This window comes from Hyperolius riggenbachi, chromosome 2 (assembly GCF_040937935.1).
Source record: "Hyperolius riggenbachi isolate aHypRig1 chromosome 2, aHypRig1.pri, whole genome shotgun sequence".
In the NCBI taxonomy this organism is placed as follows: domain Eukaryota; kingdom Metazoa; phylum Chordata; class Amphibia; order Anura; family Hyperoliidae; genus Hyperolius; species Hyperolius riggenbachi.
Window position 1 is genome coordinate 465,838,813 of NC_090647.1, and position 24,469 is coordinate 465,863,281.

General features: G+C 44.0%; 1 protein-coding gene across 1 annotated transcript in view; it reads left to right on the forward strand.

The window, feature by feature from the left end:
- HIP1 (huntingtin interacting protein 1) overlaps nucleotides 1–24,469 on the forward strand; it is a 124,865-nt gene that overhangs the window by 37,356 nt on the left and 63,040 nt on the right. Inside the window, exons 7-12 of the mRNA XM_068266359.1 lie at nucleotides 3,924–3,981; nucleotides 4,137–4,212; nucleotides 7,346–7,489; nucleotides 13,784–13,881; nucleotides 16,515–16,587; nucleotides 21,782–21,965. Coding sequence (XP_068122460.1) covers nucleotides 3,924–3,981; nucleotides 4,137–4,212; nucleotides 7,346–7,489; nucleotides 13,784–13,881; nucleotides 16,515–16,587; nucleotides 21,782–21,965 — 633 coding nt within the window. The remainder of the gene's footprint in view (nucleotides 1–3,923; nucleotides 3,982–4,136; nucleotides 4,213–7,345; nucleotides 7,490–13,783; nucleotides 13,882–16,514; nucleotides 16,588–21,781; nucleotides 21,966–24,469) is intronic.

A 24,469-nucleotide genomic window follows, 5' to 3' on the forward strand; every position in this document is an offset into this window, starting at 1 on the left:
CGTGTCCTCCGTGCATTTAAACATCTTGCAGGTACTTGGCTTTTTTAGCCATTTTGGCCTCGTAAGTCCTTTAAAAAGATGGACTGGCCCAAAACCTGTCATCTGTCACATTTTTTAACTGCCTACTTTTTTCGCGATAGTGGTCCTTTAAGCTGCACTACCAGTGCTTCTGTAGCTGCCATCTTCTTGCAACAGGTTCCGATTGGCTGAGGATGAAGATTTTCCATCTAACCTGTGTCCACCTTAGAGATGCAATTGTTGAATCAGTTCACTCACTGATATCATCAATTTATAATGAATAATTGAGGGGAGACTAACAGAAAATGTCAGTCAATACTAATGGAAGACACATGCAAGAAGAAAAGAGACAGAGATTGCCACATTTTTTAGTTTTCTTTCTAGTATTTTACAGAAGTATTACAGTAAGTAAGTCATTTGTCACACGGTGCTAGGTGGTCATCTGTCTGGATTCAGCAGAAAAACTGAGCTGTGTGAGTCTGAGTCACACAAAAATGTATATATATATATCAATGATTGATGGAAGCTGATGGGCTTAATCATAGGTTTCTTATCCAGCAGTGTTCCAGCAGAGAGATGCTCCCCACTGGAGGTATCACCCCCTGCCGTACTCCTGCTGCATTCTGCGACATATAATATAAACAAGGTCACTGGAGGGACTATAATCTCCATAGCAGGTGGCAGACCTGAGGAGAGAACTGCAGCGGTGTCCTCATATGACTGCCTGACACACAAGACTTGCTATATGATTTACTGTTCCAGCACCTTCTGAGAAAGACAACTCCGGGGTTTGGTGGACTGTCCCTTTATCCAAATGTTCCAGGAAACAAATCAGCATGGAAATAATCCCTAGCGGCTTCCTTCTCACGCTGTAAACCAGCCAATTTTGTATGATATCTGCAGCTTTATTGATTCCGAGGGAGGCTTGCAGGAAAACCTCAATGTTTAATTTCGTCAATCCAGTTTCAGTAGTTGGCGAGTTTCTTCCTGGAAATGTCAGTCACTTCTCTTCAGGATCAATAGCCTGTCTCATGGTTTAACCCTTCTGACGACGTGCAGCAGTAGACTCGGGTAATTAAGCAGCTGGTGTAGGGGGTCATTTTGCTGTCTGTATTCCTTCCCATAATGCACTCCTTTATGCCATTCCGAAAAATGTTGTGTAATTCCTGTACCTGTCTCTGTGCTTCTTCTTGCTATTGATAATTCCAGTCCACCATATTGCTCCTCATTATTTATGGTGACTGAGATTCTGCAATAGTCGTTACCGCCATGGCAGCCATTTTCTATTTCATTAATTCACAGATTTTGAAAAGAGAGCTTTGTCCAAGGTGACAATTCCCAGGCAGAGCCCACCTCTATTGCCTCCGGAGGATACACTGTTATCCCTGGAGCTGTCAGTTAAGCTTTCTATTCTGTCTAGTCTGAGAGCTGACTTTACAGAGAGTTACTTGTATTGCTTTAGAAAAAGGACTTTAAATCATTGAAAAAAAGAGGAACCAGAATGCAGTTTTGTGGTACAAAAAAGCACTTTAGAAAACTTTATTAACACATATAGAAAAAATTATTAAAAAGGTTTCTTTGATTCCACATAGTCAGACTTCATACATTAGATGCTGTGTTGTAAACAACAGTAGAGAAGGCTGACAAGTGTAATGGTCTGGCTTGGCTTGATGACTAGTTGTAACCTTGATAGGTATGTAATTTTAAAAATACATACCCATCAAGGTTACAACTAGTCATCAAGCCAAGCCAGACCATTACATTTGTCAGCCTTCTCTACTGTTGTTTACAACACAGCATCTAATGTATAAAGTCTGATTATGTGGAATCAAAGAAACCTTTTTAATAATTTTTTCTATGTGTGTTAATAAAGTTTTCTAAAGTGCTTTTTGTACCGCAAAACTGCATTCTGGTTCCTCTTTTTTTTCAATGATTTAAAGTCCTTTTTCTAAAGCAATACAAGTGTGAAACAGGCAAGGTGGATTGCCTTTAATTAGGACTGTGGTTTTTTGATCCTTTACTGTATAAAGGATTACTCCCAACTTTATATTTGTATATGTTTACAGAGAGTTAGCAAACCTAAATTGAAAATAAACTTATGAGATGATTAATGATATGTGTTTCACTAAAGGTAAATTAAACATAAAACTGAGTCTCCAGCCATGGAGACACCAGCCATGTCAAATCTGCCTTTGTGAACTGATAAACAAACAGAAGTAATGGCCCTTTGAATTTTCCACCACTGCTATTTTATCAAAAGCCTTCTCTCGCTGTTTCTCAGCTGTTTTGGCTTCTACTTACTCTTTAGGAAAGGGACTGAATTTGACAAGCTGTTCAATAAGTTAATTTGTATAGATAACAACTCCGGTGCAGTCACAACCTCTACATCCCCTATTGCTATGCCACTGGTGTTGACTAATAATAGATGCCATTCACACAAGGTGATGTGAGTCTCAAAGTAAAACGAAAGTGACTCATATTTTTATAGCTCAACCTAACCTAACAAAGAACAAGGAAGATTCTAATAGCATGATACATGACTATTAAGCATGGATAGAAGCAAAGTGGTGGACACCGTACATTTTTTTGTGGTCAAAACATGTTTGCCACTGCAGTACACTGGCTTCATGTCCCCTCTGGATTTATTTGGTGGACTGTTTAATCAGAGGTGACCACATGACACCCAAAGTAGGAACAACAATACATTTCAGACTACATTTCCCAGAATCTTTGAAAAACGTGATTTTACAGGAGGGAGTTTTACTTGTAGGTCAGGAGAAGTAAGTTGTGAGCAGTTATCACACCTAAATCTTGAATGAGCAACTGGAGAGAGCAGAGATCTTAAGTTTGCATGGATAGGTGCACAGATGTAACAAACACAGCTACTAAAAGACTTTTTCAAACTAAGGAGATCAGTTCAAAGGGCAATACTTATACTTTGCAGTAATCAACAGGGCTGTATAATTGGTACAAAAATCATCCAACTCCGACTCTTCAGTTTATGAAACCTTCGACTCCAGGTACACAAAATTGCTTGGACTTCTCAACTCCGACTCCTTAGTCTAGTACTTAACTGGGCAGTGGATTTGGTACAAAATCATCCGACTCCTCAGTTCATGAAACCTCTGACTCCAACTACCCAAAAATTGCTCCCAACTCTGACTCCACAGCCCTGCTAATCAACATGTTTTGAAAATGTACCTTGTTCAATTTTGAATTTTAGCTGGCCTTTGAGAACAATAAATAGTTAATTAGAATTTCCTTGGGTGACTTTTGTTCAGTTTTGATGCCTAGGTCCACATTTAGTTATGGATTGTCTTGGCCAGGTTCATGGCCTTCAAAAATCACAAGAACCCCATTTATTGACTCAACCATCCACCGACGCATGAGTGTGTCATCTGCCTCCTGCTGCATTCTTCATGGAATTGTTTCATATGGAGGAGACAGATCTTTCTAAGAACCTCCTGATAATTGTTAATGAGAGATGGAAATCCAAACTAGACAAATATAATCTAAACTCAGTATCCAAGTTTGCACCAACTTATACAAGATAAGACACAGAACATTTATATCATGCTTTTCTCCTGGTGGACTCAAAGAACCAGAGTTTCAGCAACTATGGCACACTCTATAGGCAGTTGCAGTGTTAGGGAGTCTTGCCAAAGGTCTCTTAACTGAATAGGTGCTGGCTTACTGAGCGGGAAGACCTAAGACTTATACCCAGGTCACCTGTGTCAGATACAGAGCCCTTAACCAGTACACTGCCACTGCTTAGGTTTGTGCCATGTCAAGCTTGATATCCTGTGAATCTCAGTTGTATACTAAGCAAACCGTTCTTTAGGTTCATAGGCCTATGATGCACATTAGTCCCGGACAGGTTTAATCACGGTTATTCTGTGTTTTAGGCCTCCCAACAGACACATTACAGGGACATCGAGATCGCTTTATGGAGCAATTTCAAAAGTAAGTTGAATTTATACATAACAAGAAAAGTGCCCACATTATGTTCAGGAACTTGTACTGCTGTGTTTCAGTCTGCATGTACAGATACAGCATGACAGACTTGAATGTTAATAAAACTCATAATATCTCTTTACTGTTTATTTTTTTCTGTGTAGGTTGAAAGATTTGTTCTACCGTTCAAGTAACCTGCAATATTTTAAACGCCTTTTACAGATTCCTCAGCTTCCAGAGGTAAGCTTATGTCGGTAAAATATTTATTTTCCTCCATAAAGCAGGGGAATAAAGCATTATTATTATTTATTGGATTTATACAGCGCCAACATATTTTGCGGCTCTGTACAACAAATAAGGTTATAGACAATGATAATAGGGGTGACAGACAACACAATACAGGTAATAAGCAGTAAGACACATAATGTCAGATCATACACTGGAGTAGTAGTCTCAATCATGCAAGTTCACATCCTGTGGGTAAAGTGCACAATCAAGTAGGATACACAAGGAGAGAGGGCCCTACCAAAGGCTTACAATCTAGAGGGAGAGGGTGATGAAATAATAGGAGGGGGGCTGCAGGTTTTCGGCATAGAGAGTTTGGACATCAGTGGCGTGGGGTAGGTCTTGAAGAGGTGAGTTTTGAAGACTTGTTTGAAGGAGGGGCAAGCCTGACGGGCAGTGGGAGAGAGTTTCACAGAATGGGGGCAGCTGTAGTGAAATCCTGTAGTTGCGCATGGGTGTGTGGGGTGGTTAGAGAGGGAGGACTGTGCATTTCTTGTGGTCTGCAAGCAAGAACCGTGCTGTCACAGGAGAGTACAAGGAGCAGCGCTGGTGACTACCACAATTTTCCTAAAATAAAGGTGTTTTGGACCTTTTGTACACACTTGTGTTGGAGGCAAGAGGAATTAAGTAGAGTTTTGTCTTGTACTTTAGGGGCTTTAAAGGAAGACAATGTATTGTGAACAGCGAAAAAAATAATCTTATAGTGCAATATTTAGGAAGATTATACAATAGGGAGTTAATCATTTGCAATGTTCATGGTTGAAATTCTGACATCATTCAGATAAACAGATTGCCAGTCAGGCAACAACTGTTGTCGTTTTAAATAATATATTTGGAGCAGTTGTGCTGCTGAGTATCTGGTGTTCTTTGTCATCATCTAGAACAGGTTTCAATAAGCTCACCGCAGAATCCATCTGTATCAGCCTGGCAGTTATCTCAAGCTGGAGGCCATTTAAAGTGGAAGTGAAGGCAAAGCTGGATAGGGTGGGAAAGTGTTAGATTTCTGCAGTGGTTATTGTCCCCCTCACACTTTTGTAAAACAAAACAAAGAAATGCTTCAACCATCATATTAAAAGTAGCTGTATAGATGGGATGATAGTCATGTGATTCAGTCATTTGCATGTTGATTGTGCAGCGATCTGTCATCTATGGGTACCTGCAGACATGACTGTCCAGGAATTTAGGGAAGGAAATAAAGACTGGACAGGTTGTCCCATCGCTATTACCCCCATGTGAGTTCCAAAGATCCCTGATTTTATACATACATTTTTGATAGTCCTGAATGTCCATTTTCATACCTGCATCTGACAGAAACGGTACTGCTAAATCCACCTCCTCGGCAAGACAGTAGAGGCTATTCTTCCCAAGTCTTCTAAAGCTGTGTGGCCACCCCTACCTGCGTTGCTGTGGCCCGCCCCCAGCTCGGCAGCAACCACTTAGGATGTTACTGCTGAGGTGGTGGCTGTTCGCGGCACTTGCCGGTGGGGTTGGCCAAAACTTTAGGAAGACTTTTTTTAAAAAAAATGTTTTTTTAAAACATTTTTGAGAGGGAGGCAGATCATCACCTGTCTAATGAATTACAGGCGCTCAGGTAAGATGTTAACCCTGAAACTCCCTAGTCCTAGCAGCATTAAGACAGAGCCTGACATGAAAGGCCTTGTCATTTACACTGGAAGTACTCTAAGAAGAGGAGAAATAATTTTACTTAACAAAGAACGTCTTGAATGAGCTGGCTATAACATTATTAATGCAGTGGTTTCTCACACGATGGAGACTGATTATTTTTACACAGATGGCATTACTTTGGAACACAAGCGGATAATATTGACTATACACAGTAGGAAAACAAGTTTTTATTGTATGTAATGCTTCACTGTAATTCAGCTTTGAAATGTGCCATTCAGAAATAAGTGACCTGACTGCTCAGGGTCTCTTTCCCCTCTGGCATCATGTTTTTATGTCTGTTTGTTTCACACTTGTAATCTACACTCCTTATTCATTTTCTGTTCAGTACCGTACAATATTGTGGCAGTTTATAAATGAAGGATACGAATGGTTGGGTTTTCTATTGACTGCAACAAGAAGATGTGTGCTTTACCAAGCTGAACCTGACTCATCTGGCTGCAAACTTAAAGGGATACTGTAGGGGGTCGGGGGGAAATGAGCTGAACTTACCCGGGGCTTCTAATGGTCCCCCGCAGACATCCTGTGTTGGCGCAGCCACTCCTCAATGCTCCGGCCCCGCCTCCGGTTCACTTCTGGAATTTCTGACTTTAAAGTCAGAAAACCACTGCGCCTGCGTTGCCGTGTCCTCGCTCCCGCTGATATCACCAGGAGTGTACTGCGCAGATACAGACCATACTGGGCCTGCGCCGTGCGCTCTTGATGACATCAGCGGGATCGAGGACACGGCAACGCAGGCGCAGTGGTTTTCTGACTTTAAAGTCAGAAATTCCAGAAGTGAACCGGAGGCGGGGCCGGAGCATCGGTGAGCGGCTGCGCGGGCACAGGATGTCTGCGGGGGACCATTAGAAGCCCCGGGTAAGTTCAGCTCATTTTCCCCCAACCCCCTACAGTATCCCTTTAAGGTGGCCACTAACAATACAATTTGCTGAACAATCTTTTATGAACCATTCTTCATATGAACGATCGGAAATGATTGATTCTGACCACTAGTGGAAAAAAATCTCCTAACCAATGCAATCAGATTAATGAAATTGACCCGATTTCCAGATCGTTCTTGTCAATCTGATCAGATTGGTTTGGAGATTTTTGTCCATCAGTGGTCCCAAACGATAGTTTTCGATCGTTCATACAAAGAATTGTTCATAAGCAATCATTCGGCAAATTATAGTGTTAGCGCCGACCGTGGCAGAGAGAGACATCCACACTCGGCCTCTAAAGAATATGTACCTACCATGTAACACATTGCGTCCATCTGTATCAGTATACAAATCTGCAATTTTCTGTTTAGGCATTATTGTTTCATTGTTGTGCATCTTTGTCCCATAGTTATATATGATAGAAATATTTACATATACAACAACTATCTCAGCAGCCTTAATTTTAACCTTTTCTTTAATTTTAGAATCCACCGAATTTCTTGAGGGCATCAGCATTGTCTGAACACATCAGTCCGGTGGTTGTCATTCCTACTGGAAATTCCCCTCCTGACAGTGAAACACTGGTGGAAACAGATGATCTTGTTGGAATGGACTCATATTCCCATCAAGTAAGTGACAAGGAATTGTGGGACTTATTTAGGGGAGATCAGCTCGTTGCCAGAAGAGTGGTGTTATTTGTGCAGAAATACAGTCTTTTCCTGAAAATAAGACCAGTACTGTGTCATACCTTCAAATCCAGGAACAGCACAGTACAAAGGAACTAGAAATGTTCTGCTGAGAGACACTTCCAGAAATATAAGACATCCCCTGAAAATAAGCCCTAGCACATCTTTTACAGTAGAACAAAGAGCAAAAATATAAGACACTGGCCTCAATTCACTAATCTTTATCAAACACATTATCGAACGTTTGATAATTTACCTAATGAGTAAAATCTAATTTTGAATTCACTAAGGTGTTATAGGTTTACTGAATGTTTTATCGATAAAACAATTGATAAAACTATAACACCTTAGTGAATTCAAAATTAGATTTTTCCCATGAGGTCAATTATCAAACGTTTGATAAAGTGTTCAATAAAGCTTAGTGAATTAAGGCCACAGTCTTATCTTCGAGGAAACATGGTTGCAGCACTTTTAAGATAGCGGTCTTAAAGCGGATCCGAGATGAAAAACTAAATATAACAAGTGACTTGTCTATATATCTTATCTAAAGTTTAGATAGTTTACACAGCAAATCTATCTTCAAACCGCTTCAACAGTATATTAATATTTTTTCCTGTGATACAATGGGAGCAGACATGTTTTCTGCTTGTCACTATTACACAATTACACACACAGGCAAGCTTATCTGTATCTAGGCATGCTAATCTGCATATTCTGTGAAAACTCCACTCTTATCTCCTCCATTACACAGGCAACTGATCTGTATCTGCACTGCAGCTCTCAGATTGTGAAAACTCTGCCTCTGAAATATATAGCTAGTAACACCTTTTTCACCTGCCCAGACTGAAATCCCACAATCCCTTGCAAGCGCCAAGGCACTCTGGAGAAGCTGTGGGTGTGGCTTGTTTAGTTTATAGGGAATTAGAGTATTAAAACAAAACAAGTATTTGGCTTGAGGAATGCCCTATAAACTATATGTAAGGAACACAATTATGCAAGGAGTAAAAGTTCATCTCGGGTTCACTCACCGGGGTACCTACCGGGGATGCGACCCCCTCAGCCGCAGGGGGGCCCGGGGCTGCTCTGGGGCCCGCTCACTGTGCGTGGGGGGAGCGCTGCTCTGGACCCCCCAGCAAGGTGCTTAACTGGCCGCAGCGTCTAATAGACGCTGCGCCAGTTCATTCCCCGCAGCCCCGCTCCAGCAGCCTGCATAGTCTCCGGCAGGCAGAGCAGGGCTACGGCAAGATGGCCGCCGAAGAAGCCCTACACTGGAGACTATTTGTGTCTCTAGTACAGGGCTTCGGCAGCCATCTTGCCGTAGCCCTGCACTCTGCCTGTCAGGGCGGGAGATGTGCTGCAGGGGGACTCGGGGAGCTGCGAGCCAGATGCCGGGAGAGGAGAAGACTTCTGTCAGGTAAGTGAATTGTTTTTTTTTTCACAGGTGCATTTTTTTTTCTAGTGTCTGCTGCCTACATTGTGATTTTCTGGTGTCTGCTGCCCACATTACGATTTTCAGGTGTCTGCTGCCCACATTACGATTTTCTGGTCACTGCTGCCCACATTGCGATTTTCTGGTCACTGCTGCCCACATTGCGATTTTCTGGTGTCTGCTGCCCACATTGCGATTTTCTGGTGTCTGCTGCCCACATTACGATTTTCAGGTGTCTGCTGCCCACATTACGATTTTCTGGTCACTGCTGCCCTCATTGCGATTTTCTGGTCACTGCTGCCCACATTGCGATTTTCTGGTGTCTGCTGCCCACATTACGATTTTCAGGTGTCTGCTGCCCACATTACGATTTTCTGGTGTCTGCTGCCCACATTACGATTTTCAGGTGTCTGCTGCCCACATTACGATTTTCAGGTGCCTGCTGCCCACATTACAATTTTCAGGTGTCTGCTGCCCACATTATGATTTTCTGGTGTCTGCTGCCCACATTGCGATTTTCTGGTGTCTGCTGCCCACATTACGATTTTCTGGTGTCTGCTGCCCACATTGCGATTTTCAGGTGTCTGCTGCCCACATTACGATTTTCTGGTCACTGCTGCCCACATTGCGATTTTCTGGTCACTGCTGCCCACATTGTGATTTTCAGGTGTCTGCTGCCCACATTACGATTTTCAGGTGTCTGCTGCCCACATTGCGATTTTCAGGTGTCTGCTGCCCACATTGCGATTTTCAGGTGTCTGCTGCCCACATTACGATTTTCAGGTGTCTGCTGCCCACATTGCGATTTTCAGGTGTCTGCTGCCCACATTGCGATTTTCTGGTGTCTGCTGCCCACATTACGATTTTCTGGTGTCTGCTGCCCACATTACGATTTTCAGGTGCCTGCTGCCCACATTACGATTTTCAGGTGTCTGCTGCCCACATTATGATTTTCTGGTGTCTGCTGCCCACATTGCGATTTTCTGGTGTCTGCTGCCCACATTGCGATTTTCTGGTGTCTGCTGCCCACATTACGATTTTCTGGTGTCTGCTGCCCACATTGCGATTTTCAGGTGTCTGCTGCCCACATTACGATTTTCTGGTCACTGCTGCCCACATTGCGATTTTCTGGTCACTGCTGCCCACATTGCGATTTTCAGGTGTCTGCTGCCCACATTACGATTTTCAGGTGTCTGCTGCCCACATTACGATTTTCAGGTGTCTGCTGCCCACATTACGATTTTCAGGTGTCTGCTGCCCACATTGCGATTTTCAAGTGTCCGCTGCCCACATTACGATTTTCAGGTGTCTGCTGCCCACATAGCGATTTTCAGGTGTCTGCTGCCCACATTGCGATTTTCTGGTGTCTGCTGCCCACATTGCGATTTTCTGGTGACTGCTGCCCACATAAGGATTTTCTGGTGACTGCTGCCCACATTAGGATTTTCTGGTGTGTGCTGCCCACATTATGATATTCTGGTGACTGACTGCTGCCCACATTACGATTTTCTGGCCCACATTACGATTTTCTGTTGAACACTGCCCACGTTACGATTTTCTGGTGACTGCTGCCCACATTGCGATTTTCTGGTGACTGCTGCCCACATTGCGATTTTCTGGTGACTGCTGCCCACATAAGGATTTTCTGGTGACTGCTGCCCACATTAGGATTTTCTGGTGTGTGCTGCCCACATTATGATATTCTGGTGACTGACTGCTGCCCACATTACGATTTTCTGGCCCACATTACGATTTTCTGTTGAACACTTCCCACGTTACGATTTTCTGGTGACTGCTGCCCACATTGCGATTTTCTGGTGACTGCTGCCCACATAAGGATTTTCAGGTGTCTGCTGCCCACATTGCGATTTTCTGGTGTCTGCTGCCCACATTACGATTTTCTGGTGTCTGCTGCCCACATTACGATTTTCAGGTGCCTGCTGCCCACATTACGATTTTCAGGTGTCTGCTGCCCACATTATGATTTTCTGGTGTCTGCTGCCCACATTGCGATTTTCTGGTGTCTGCTGCCCACATTACGATTTTCTGGTGTCTGCTGCCCACATTGCGATTTTCAGGTGTCTGCTGCCCACATTACGATTTTCTGGTCACTGCTGCCCACATTGCGATTTTCTGGTCACTGCTGCCCACATTGCGATTTTCAGGTGTCTGCTGCCCACATTACGATTTTCAGGTGTCTGCTGCCCACATTACGATTTTCAGGTGTCTGCTGCCCACATTGCGATTTTCAAGTGTCTGCTGCCCACATTACGATTTTCAGGTGTCTGCTGCCCACATTACGATTTTCAGGTGTCTGCTGCCCACATTGCGATTTTCAGGTGTCTGCTGCCCACATTGCGATTTTCTGGTGTCTGCTGCCCACATTGCGATTTTCAGGTGTATGCTGCCCACATTAGGATTTTTTGGTGACTGCTGCCCACATTGCGATTTTCTGGTGACTGCTGCCCACATTGCGATTTTCTGGTGACTGCTGCCCACATTGCGATTTTCTGGTGACTGCTGCCCACATAAGGATTTTCTGGTGACTGCTGCCCACATTAGGATTTTCTGGTGTGTGCTGCCCACATTATGATATTCTGGTGACTGACTGCTGCCCACATTACGATTTTCTGGCCCACATTACGATTTTCTGTTGAACACTGCCCACGTTACGATTGTCTGGTGAATGCTGTCCATGTTACAATTTTCTGGTGAACGCTGCCCACATTACGATTTTCTGGTGAACTCTGCCCACATTACGATTTTCTGTCCCACATTACGATATTCTGGTGAACGCTGCCCACATTACGATTGTCTGGTGAATGCTGTCCACGTTACAATTTTCTGGTGACTGCTGCTCACGTTACGATTTTCTGGTGACTGGTGCCCACATTATGATTTTCTGGTGAACTCTGCCCACATTACGATTTTCTGGTGAACTCTGCCCACATTATGATTTTCTAAAGGCCCACATTACGATTTTCTGGTGAACTCTGCCCACATTACGATTTTCTGGCCCACATTACGATTGTCTGGTAAAATGCTGCCCACTTTACAATTAATTTACAGTAAAACGCTGCCCCATTATGATTATTTGGCACCTATGGGGGGGCCCCATCCAAATATTCGCAGGGGGGCCCAGTGATTTCTAGTTACGCCCCTGGGTCCACTTTAATAAGAATAGTGATCAAAGAAAAAGATCGCCACTTTGCAGCAAGACTGGCAGCAAGATCACTAAAAAGCTGTTATTTAGTAGCACTTTAGTGCCGTTCCATCAGATTCAATAAAATGGCAATCATGCTAACTGCGAGAACAATGGTGTTTGAGTCCAGCATCGTGTTTGCCAGTTTTCTGCAGATCACCACTTTAGTAAGTAGAGAGACATATAACTTTAGTGAAAGTCTTTGGGCCACATACCTTTACTTTTTTTAGAAGTAATGTTTGTAACTTGCAATCTGTTAATTTATTCACGTGAAGGGATCTGCAAATTGCCAGGCAGCGAGTATTTATACAATACTATCTGTTCTTAAAGAGGAACTGTAACTAAGGATTGAACTTCATCCCAATCAGTAGCCGATACTCTTTTCCCATGAGAAATCTGGGGGGGTCTGTATGGCTGATATTGTGGTGAAACCTCTCCCACAGTGTGATGTCAGGACCTAGGTCCTGACAGTTACCTGTCTGTGAACCTTATTGTATTGTGGGAAATAACAGCTGTTTCCAACTGCCAAGCAACCAGTATCTCCCTCTGTGCATATGTATATCTAGAAAAAACAAAATTTTAGCCTTTCACATTGTTGGGGGTGTGGTTATACATAGTGGCAGTTTGTTCATGTCTATCAGTAGTAAAGATGATTACGTGCAGGTTGATTGTGGATCAAACAATATGAACAAATTACATAGCAAATATAAGTCATTTCTTGATCTCTCCTTTTTTTAACTTCTCATTTTGCAAGGTATTGATTTATTTTTTTTCCCCTTTTCGTATTACTTTTAGTATTACTAATACTATTGGGGCACAGAGGCTGGTTGCGCACACTAAGACCAGCCTCTGTTGCCTCATCGTGTGCCTCCATGTCCCCCCTGCTCGCCGCTATAGACCCCGCAGTGCCTGCGACACGCAGCGTGTCGCCAGCACAATGTTTACCTTAGCGCTGTCTGTCAGCGCCGCTCCCCCGCCTCCTCCACATCGGCGCACCCGCCCGTGTCCCTTCCCTCCCGATGATAGGAGGCGGGGGAGCGGCGCTGACTGACAGCGCTTAGGTAAACATTGTGCTGGCAACGCGCTGCGTGTCGCCAGCACTGCGGGGTCTATAGTGGCGAGCAGGGGGGACATGGAGGCACACGATGGGGCAACAGAGGCTGGTCTTAGTGTGCACAACCAGCCTCTGTGCCCCAATAGTATTAGTAATTCCCACCTCGGGTTCTTTTTAAGTCTATCAGTTATGTGCGTTTTCATGTTCTGTTTCAGATGATCAGTTCTACATACGTAGTTCCAGTTGTAGAAGAAGCACGTAGGATAGACAAGAAGTGAAGGAGGCACACAATCACATGGTTACCACTAGCCAATAAAAGACTTACAAGTGTGGTTATGAAGATACTTAAGTTTCCCTCATAGCAACACTTTTAAGTATCTTAATAGCTGGTTGCAATCACATGATTACATGCTGCTTTATTCTTTGTGAGAAATGTGTCATGTTCTGTGCCTTATAATACTTCCTAAATGTATGTCCTAGTCAGATATGGATTTTTATCCATACCTATATCATGCATATGAGCTTCAACAGTCTGCTTGTCCTTTATTGCAGAGTATGCCTGAAAATAAGTTTGATGACATCTTTGGCAGTTCCTTTAGCAATGACCCGTTCAATTTCACAAGCCAGAATGGGATGACCAGGGATGATAAGTAAGTTTAGAATTTAGGGAGCTGCAAATTTATAGTAATGAGAATGTTTTCATATTACTGTATATTAAACCATCTGGAAAGTCCTCACACTCAATAGCAGAATAAAGCTTTGTTTATTCACATGTTGTGACAAGAGTCCATTCACAAAATCAACCACTGTTTTGGGGCCACTGCAGGTCCCCTTTGTCAAGGTATCAGCAGTTTCGCGAAGTGGCTTCACGCGTGCGTGCATGTACGTGCGCATGTCCCGCAGGTACTTTCTGATCCACTGCCCTGAAAAACAAACTGTTTTAAAGAGAATCTGTACTGTCCGATGTGTACAATAAAAAAACATACCAATTGAGTCATTGTGATCACAAACAAGGCAGTGTTTACAAACAAAAAACATGGCCGCCAACCAGAAAATTATGTGTGTATATATATATATATATATATAGTATACATATATACACACACTAATGTGTGTGTATATATATATATATATATATATATATATATATATATATATATATATATATATATATATATATATATATCTCATGTTACAGTATACTACAAGTTTTTATTACATAGAAATCATAATAAATAATTATGCAGACAATTATAATAAATAAATAAAATATGAATTATCTGCACTCCAGTCTGGGATTAGTCACTGTTTGCACGTGGTAGGCAGCAGCTCGCTTCCCACTCAGCCTCACAAACTGCAATAAACAAAGCACACACACAGAGCCTGCAGGGGGCGTGCATAACTTCTCGCTATCACAGCAGAGGCAGCCACTTCCTCTCTGGGTCGACAAAGCTTGACAAAGAAAAGAAGATTAGATATATTACAGAGTGCAACTAGAAAAGGCTGCAGTAAGCCAGAGCACATTAGAACAGGTATAGGAACTTATACGATAGAAGAAATAAGACTGAAAATTTTCTTACAGAGTCTCTTTTAAAACGCCCTTTTTGCACGAAGTGGTAAAAGTAAGCCTGTAGGGAAAAGTAAACCTTGGGGGTACTTATCTCCGGAGAAGGAACCTCTGAATCCTAATGAGGCTTCCCCCGTCCTCCTGAATCACCCCGATCCAGCACTGGAAGAAAAAACAAAGCAATAGCATTCCTATTCGCCACAGTGTGCATGCGCACTAGCAGCTACCCGCTCTGATGGAAATAGCTGAGCTAGATCGGGTTAGCTGTACTGTGCAGGCGTCGGGGCCTGCAGAGCAGACCTGCTCAGGCTCAGTTATTTCTGTCATAGCCCAAGTGGGAAGCCGCCATTGTGCATGTGTGCACGTTGAAAGCGGACAAGGAAATCTTCAGGGTTCCAGCACTGGATCCCCTTTACTGCAGAGGACGGGGGAGGCCTCTAGGTTCCAGAGGCTCCCCCCCTCCCGAGCTTAGTACCCCATAGGGGCAATTTTTTCACTACAAGTTCACTTTAAAGATTGGGTTCCTTGGCACCCCCAAGGTTAATATACTTTCAATGACTGTATGTTGACATTTAATACAGAGTTCATGGTATGTATATAGAGTGGGATACAGCAGCAGATTAGCTAGGCCTATTTTTAACATTGAGTCTCAAGCATCCACACTTCAGCTGATCCCCATCGGTGCCAGTTTACTGAGACTCTACTGCAGGGGTCTCAAACTCAATTTACCTGGTGGCCGCAGGAGGAAAAGTCAGGATGAGGCTGGGCCGCATAAGGAATTTCACAATCGCGGCGCATCGCTGCCTCTGCCCACCCCTCTCAGTCTTCCTTCACAGAGAGGGGCGGGGAGAGGCGGCGATCCGTGCGGCGATTGACGTCAGGAGGGGCAGAGCTGAAGCTGAAAGCTCTGCCCCTTCCAGGAAATGCCGGCAGATTGCCCCCCGGGTGATTTGGGGGCTCTGCAGCCCTCGTTTAGCGGCAGGGATGCGGCAGATTACTTGGGAGCACGGAAGCGAACTATAAAGAAGCTTTTGCCGGCGAGGGCCAAAAAATATTGTATCGAGGGCTGCAAATGGCACGCGGGCCGCGAGTTTGAGACCCCTGCTCTACTGTATTTAGAAAAGTTGCCAGCTTCACCAGCAGGTGGAGTAGTGTAGTGTTTCTCAACATTTTATTGGTATGCACTCCTTTTAAAACCCTGTACTCACCAAGTACCCCCTAGCATAGTAAACATTATCACAAGTGCCCTTTGACAAATATATATTTAATCATAGTACATGATAATTGGTTCTAAACAGTTTCCATGAATGTACTATTGCTTTTAATTAGCTAAAACACTAATTTTGTGTTGTTTAAATAAGATTTTTCATTTTCTGAAACTCTAAATTTGTTGTTCTTGATTAAGTATATCAAGCCCGAGTACCCCCCAGAACCATCAGATGGGGTACGCGTATCACACGTTGAGAACCTAGGGAGTAGTGTACAAGTATAACATTTTATGATATTTATGGTAATATATTTTTCTGATTAAAAACACTTTACTTATAAATTAATAACCATAATAAATACATTCATGAAAAAATCCCATTTTATTCCCTTCATGTAAAAACATGTTTTGGGCTATGTTTACTATATCACTGCTAGTTTATTGGAATGGGGTAATCCCAAGACTTCAGTTATTCATTGTACCCCTTTCTTTTTTGTTCTGTGTTTCAGAGATCGCCTCATAGAACAGCTGTATAAAGAAATTGCCATTCTAAGAGATGAACTGGGAAACGTCAAAGCAGAAGTAAATGTATTTTCTTATTTGAAAAGCCAATAACAAATATCAATAGTGGCATTATTTTACAAGGTCATCATGATACAGAGAACATGTATATGTTATGGCCAAAACCAGAAATCGGCCAATTCTAGAATTGGCCGGCCGTTTCTAGAACTGGCCGATTTGACGTCGGCCAAAGTCCAAAATGCTGGGAATTTCTGACATTGGCCGGCCAGTTCTAGAAACGGCCAAAGTCAGTCGGCCAAAGTCCAAAACGCACAAATCCCAGAACATCCTGGGTCCTGTCCAGCACCGTGAATGGCACTCGGAACTTCCTCTCTGCTCTGAAAGATGCAGCATAATAATCTTTTTAAAGAAAAGCATTTCTTAGTTACAGCTGATACAAATCCTGCAATAAATCGGCAGTGTGTCTACATCCTGCTTTCTTGGGAGCAGACATATTGATAACATCCTGTGCTTTTAAATTAGCTGCTCTGCTGTGGCAGTCAGGTGACACAGGGGAGAGATCAAATTACAGTGGTGATTAGTCATAGATGAAGGGGGCTTTTCTGGGTGCTTTGCTGGGCACTTTGCATGGCTGTGGGTGCTTTGCTGGGGGGCTGTGCATGGCTGGGGGTGCTTTGCTCGGGGGCTGTGCATGGCTGGGGGTGCTTTGCTGGGGGGCTGTGCATGGCTTCGGGGAGGTGTCTTTGCTGGGTGCTTTGCATAAATGCAGGTGCTTTTCTGGGGGGCTGTGCGTGGCTGTGGGTGCTTTGCTGGGGGGCTATGCATGGCTGGGGGTGCTTTGCTGGGGGGCTGTGCATGGCTTCGGGGAGGTGTCTTTGCTGGGGGGCTATGCATAAATGCAGGTGCTTTTCTGGGGGGCTGTGGGTGGCTGTGGGTGCTTTTCTGGGGGGCTGTGCGTGGCTGTGGGTGCTTTTCTGGGGGGCTGTGCATGGCTGTGGGTGCTTTTCTGGGGGGCTGTGCGTGGCTAGGGGTGCTTTGCTGGGGGGCTGTGCATGGCTGTGGGTGCTTTGCTGGGGGGCTATGCATGGCTGTGGGTGCTTTGCTGGGGGGCTATGCATGGCTGTGGGTGCTTTGCTGGGGGGCTATGCATGGCTGGGTGGTATTTAATGGCTGGAAATGCATGGTCGGGGGGGGGGGGGGGGGCTATGGGCTTTGCTGGGTGCCTTGCATAGCTGGGGGTGATTTGCTGGGCTGGGGGAGCTTTGCTGCAGACCTCCAATCAGGGCGACCAGAGAGGTGGAGAAAGGCAGAGCAGCGCAGCGCACTCGCTACCCGCCCGGACCCATACACTTCATATGCGGAAGTGTTCAATGACACTTCTGCATTGAAGTGTTCGGGTCCTGCGGGTCTCGCGTGAGCTGGCAGCTGCTCTGCCTCTCTCTGCCTCGCTGGTGCGGTCGCCCTGATCGGAGGTCTGAGTAGCGGGGGAGGAGAGGGGAGCTGAGATTTCTGGCGGTGGGGAGAGGAAAGCAGCTGGCCGGCAGTAAGGGGGACTTCGGGACTTGGCCGGCCGGGTGAAATCACAACGCGTTCTGGCCGGCCAAAGTCCGATAATCACACACATTTCTTACTTTGGCCGCATGAGCCGGCCACTTCGCATTCTGACCGGCCAGAACCCGAAGTGGCCAGACTTCGGGTTCTGGCCGTAACATATATACATATCATTATTTCTTTTGGAGGCAAACTCAGTACTTCACAATCTTGAGCATTTTTACAGATGAATTCATAGGCACTCTGCAAGTGTACAAAACTCAAACCTTTTTACTTACATTGTTCAGCAAACAACATCAAAAACAACGGATAGTGCTCATTGAACAATATTACTTTATCTGTGCTTTTTGGGGGGGTCTGCTTATGTCTCTAGAGCCTCATACAAACGAGCAAGTAATGAGTACTGTCGCCTGCAGGGAGCAGGACATGATCTCTTGGGTGCCAGTGTGAGACCGCAGCTGAGGGCTGTATAGACACATCACTAGTCTACAGGAGTGGGCAGAATGAGGAGGAGAACAATGTACTTGAGGGTCAGGCACTGATGTTGCTATAGATCCGGCATGCTGGATCTTGAGGCAATGTTGGAGAGATCCTGTACACGTTCGATTCTTGACTGAGATGGTTGTTAATGGCCAACTTAAAAAGCCAGCGGGCCTACTGGTGGTGTTTTTTTCAAGAGATAACAAAATGCTTGTGATTCTGGAATCACAGAAGTCCCTCAGTTTTTAATGTGATTCCAAGAGCAATCATGATTTAGCTCTGCAGCCATTAATGCAATCGCTCCCAAAATGTTGCATGCAGCGCTTTACGATCGCTCTACCGCGTGATTGCAATACTGCAAGTGGAGCCTCCCCGATAGGGTTCCATTGTTGCAGCACTTTGCTGATTGCGGACGATCAGCAAACACAGCAAAAGGGCTGCCGGTGGGCCCTAAGCCAGTGTGTGTACCAAGTCTATGAGAGGAGGAGTAGGATCAGCGGGTTGTGAGCTGCGTTCAGACGCTGATCACAGACTCTCCACCAACTCTCCCCTGTTTAGAAATGAGTAGGGACATGCATACGTGTAAAAAAGGTGTGCAGAAAAAAGTACCCCGGGTTTGCCGGTAGTAGAATCTCGCTAAAATTAGTGATATTCTACTACTAAATATCCATAGTAGATTATCGGAATTATGTACCGATGTTTTACTATTGCTAAACCTAACCCTACTGTCACACAAAACCCTCCCCATAACCCTAAAATCCCCCCTGGTGGTGCCTAACCCTAAAATCCCCCCTGGTGGTGCCTAACCCTAAAATCCCCCCTGGTGGTGCCTAACCCTAAAATCTCCCCTGGCGGTGCCTAACCCTAAAATCCCCATTGGTGGTGCCTTACCCTGAAATCTCCCCTGGGGGTGCCTAACCCTAAAATCTCCCTTGGTGGTGCCTAACCCTAAAATCTCCCTTGGTGGTGCCTAACTCTAAAATCTCCCCTGGTGGTGCCTAACCCTAAAATCTCCCTTGGTGGTGCCTAACCCTAAAATCTCCCTTGGTGGTGCCTAACCCTAAAATCTCCCCTGGTGGTGCCTTACCCTAAAATCCCGCAACCCCCCGAACTCCCCCCCCCCCCCCCCCGTGGTGCCTATTCCTACATAGGCGCCTATGGCAGCACCATTTCCCTAATTTTTACCTGCTTTGCCTGAAACACCTGTAGGAGACCTCATGGTGAAGCAGGCCATGTGCTTTATTCAGAAGCTGATGATGACATAAAGTAGATTGCCTGTAGAAGAGATGTGCATGACAACCGGTACTTAAAATCTGTTTTTAAGGTTAATAGTGAATATATGCCAGTGTATGACTGTAATTAGGGCCTGGATTTAATCATAAACCTCATAATTTCATTATTATGCTTTAATAAAATAACATCATATTTGCCTGAAATACTTATCGGGACAGAATTCTGTGTAGAAGAACCAGAGGAACATAAAACTACAGGAAGTATACAAGTTTTGTCTTGTGTGCTTCCACTGTGTGAATGCTTCTGAGAAATAGTGATAAAGAGAGAGACAGGAAGCATTATTATAGCCATCTGCAAAATCCTCTAACACTTCCTGCATTCCTACAATGCTCAGTCTGTAATGTGTGACCAACATTTGTATGCAGCACCATGTCACGAATCTGCCAAAGCCAGATCTGGGCTTCTCTGTAGACATGCCCCTCAGTCCTTGCTGAATTCACTGTCACTTGTATGACTGGCGCTTGTGTGTGCTCTGTCATTTTATTCACCAGGCTCAGGAGGGTCCTGTGATGTGTTTATGCCCTCGTTTTACCCACACAAGAAAAGTAAAATATGTACATTTAGTCGTCTTTAAAACTAATTGCTATCTTTTATGATGGATCTTTCAACATATCAATATTTTATAACTTTTTTAGCAGTTATGCCTGGTTTGGATTTGCAACTATTACTTCTCTATTAAGAAATTAAGAGTTATGAAACTTAAAGTAGAATTACAATCTGGCATTATGTACATTTAAAACGTGTCTTCCTAAACTTTATTGCCCATAGAGTTATCCTATTTGCATTTGTCCCACTGTAGTGTCATCTGTGCAAAAATCACAAGTTCCCTTCAGTTTAGAGTGCAGCATTGCTAGGAGCTGTCACTTCATGGATATGGTCTATCATCAAATTCATTCCAACCTGTTTGGTGAGGAAACATACACTTTTAGAACACAGGATATTTTAACTAAAGTTACGATTTAAAGTGTACCAGAGAGGAGTATACTAAAATTTTATACTTGCCCGGGGCTTCCTCCAGCCCCATGAGCACCAATGTGTCCTTCGCCGTCCTCCCGTTCGTCTGGTATTGGTCCCAATAATCTGGCTCAGTGCCCTATGCTCATGCACAGAAGAGCCCGACTGGCGCGGCTGAACCAGTTACCGCCAGGACTGATACCGGGCGAACTGAGGCACATGGGAGGATGGCGAGAGACGCATCGGTGCTCATGGCGCTACAGGAAGCCCCGGGTAAGTATAAAGGTGGCCACTAACTGTCCAATTTCTATCGAAACAAATAATTTGAGCGATCACAAATTCTGATCGCATTGGTTGTAAATTATCTCCGTTAATGGTTACAATCGACTACAAACGATTATAAAAATAGTCGTCCGATTAGATTTTCGTCAAATCACAATTTGGATTTTCTTTTTGGTTGTGATAGATAGGAAACAAAGATTGGTTTGTTGATAGAGTAGTGAACAATTTTTCTTACAATCAGAATTTTCTGATCGCTTGAACAATTTTTCTCTAGAAATTGGACCGTTAGTGGCCACCTTAAAATCTTTTAGTGTACTCATCTCAGATATACTTTCAAAGGAATCTTAAGTGAGAGGAATACTGAGGCTGCCAAATATACTTCATTTTAAACAATACTGGTTGCCTGGCTGTCCTGCTGATCATTCTGGCATCAGTACTGTCTGAATCACATACCTGAAACAAGCATGCTAGTCTAGTCAGATTTTTGTCAGATACATCTGATCTGCTGTATGCTTGTTTGAGGTCTATGGCTAAAAGTATTCGATGCAGAGGACTGTCAGCTCATGGGTGTTGTTTAAAATTGAATAAATATGTCAGCCTTCATATTCCCTCCATATTAGTCTCAAAAGTAGTTATCCTGCAGAGATTGCTAATTGAATTCCATTTATGGAGTGATGACATTTTTGTTTTTCAGAATCATCGATTGGTTATTAACTTGAAAGGGCGGATCCAGGAGCTGGAAGCAGAACTGGCAGAGCAGAAACACCTAAGGGAACAGGCAGTGGATGAAAATGAATTCCTGCGAACGGAACTGGAGGATTTAAAGAGAATAAAGCAGGATACAGAGAAAGCCCAGAAGAGCCTTACAGAGATAGAGCGTAAGGAGTCAGAACGCCTGGCGCTTACCTTGTTATACCACAGCAATACAGTGTCTTGCAAAAGTATTCGGCCCCCTTGAAGTTTTCCACATTTTGTCACATTACTGCCACAAACATGAATCAATTTTATTGGAATTCCACGTGAAAGACCAACACAAAGTGGTGTACACATGAGAAGTGGAACGAAAATCATACATGATTCCAAACATTTTTTACAAATCAATAACTGCAAAGTGAGGTGTGCGTAATTATTCAGCCCCCTGAGTCAATACTTTGTAGAACCACCTTTTGCTGCAATTACAGCTGCCAGTCTTTTAGGGTATGTTTCTACCAGATTTGCACATCTAGAGACTGAAATCCTTGACCATTCTTCTTTGCAAAACAGCTCCAGCTCAGTCATATTAGATGGACAGCGTTTGTGAACAGCAGTTTTCAGATCTTGCCACAGATTCTCGATTGGATTTAGATCTGGACTTTGACTGGGCCATTCTAACACACAGATATGTTTTGTTTTAAACCATTCCATTGTTGCCCTGGCTTTATCTTTAGGGTCGTTGTCCTGCTGGAAGGTGAACCTCCGCCCCAGTCTCAAGTCTTTTGCAGACTCCAAGAGGTTTTCTTCCAAGATTGCCCTGTATTTGGCTCCATCCATCTTCCCATCAACTCTGACCAGCTTCCCTGTCCCTGCTGAAGAGAAGCAACCCCAGAGCATGATACTGTCGCCACCATATTTGACAGAGGGGATGGTGTGTTCTGAGTGATGTGCAGTGTTAGTTTTCTGCCACACATAGCGTTTTGCATTTTGGACAAAAAGTTCAATTTTGGTCTCATCCGACAAGAGCACCTTCTTCCACATGTTTTCTGTGTCCCCCACATGGCTTGTGGCAAACTGCAAACAGGACTTCTTATGCTTTTCTGTTAACAATGGCTATCTTCTTGCCAATCTTCCATAAGAGCCAACTTTGTACAGTGCATGGCCTCTTGACTGCATTTCTGATCTGCGCTTTCCTTGTTCGGCCTGTGAGTTTAGGAGGACGGCCTTGTCTTGGTAGGTTTACAGTTGTGCCATACTCCTTCCATTTCTGAATGATCGATTGAACAGTGCTCCGTGGGATGTTCAAGGCTTTGGAAATCTTTTTGTAGCCTAAGCCTGCTTTAAATTTCTCAATAACTTGATCCCTGACCTGTCTGGTGTGTTCTTTGGACTTCACGGTGTTGTTACTCCCAATATTCTCTTAGACAACCTCTGAGACCGTCACAGAGCTGCTGTATGTGTACTGACATTAGATTACACACAGGTGCACTCTATTTAGTCATTAGCACTCATCAGGCAATGTCTATAGGCAACTGACTGCACTCAGATCAAAGGGGGCCGAATAATTACGCACACACCACTTTGCAGTTATTTATTTGTAAAAAAAAATGTTTGGAATCATGTATGATTTTCATTCCACTTCTCACGTGTACACCACTTTGTGTTGGTCTTTCATGTAGAATTCCAATAAAATTGATTCATGTTAAGGGCAGTAATGTGACAAAATGAGGAAAACTTCAAGGGGGCCGAATACTTTTGCAAGCCACTGTATACTCACATCTTAAAGGGAACCAGAGATTAACATCAAAAAGATGTTATACATACCTGGGGCTTCCTCCAGCCCCATACGCTCTGATCGATCCCACGCCGACGTCCTCCGCTGCCCACAGCTACGAGAACCGGGTCCCCGCTCTTCCGTCAGTCGGAGCCAGTCTAAGCGTAAGAGAAGTGTGCTGTTTGCGTATCTCTCCAGCATTCGCTGGAGAGATACGTAGAGGGCGCACTTCTCATGCGTAGGCTGGCTCCGATGACGTCAGTGACGGGACCCGGTTCTCATAGATGTGGGCAGCAGAGTACGGCGGCATGGAATCGATCAGAGTGTATGGGGCTGGAGGAAGCCCCAGGTATGTATAACATCTTTTTCATGTCACCATCTCTGGTTCCCTTTAAGCCCCCTCTACACCATTCAATCTTAGGCGCGGTCAATCAAATTCGATTTGATCGATTCATTCTGATATGTCTGATTGGGATTCGATCGATCGTGTGATCGATTTGCATTGAAAACTAGCCAAAATCGATCATGATGGATTGAATCTCGATCGGACATGTTGGATTTAATCGATCTAATCGAATTCAATCCAATCAAATTCAATCGATCGCATCTGAAATTGAATGGTGTAGATGGGGCTTTAGTTTTGTCTGATCATATGTGTGACAGCGTGAGCTAATACTGCTTTGTCTGGGATTTTTTATTTCTAAGCATGAGTTTGTGAATGCACTTCAAATCCTCATGGCCCATGGGGCTACCATATTTATTTCCTTTTAAAAGAATGCCAGTTGCCTAGCCATCGTACTGATCAATTTAGCTGCAGTAGTGTCTAAATTGAACCCTGAAACAAGCATGCTGGCCAGACGTAAATTACAGCATCTGATGTTCACACTCGTTCTGCATCTGTGGCTGAAAGTATTA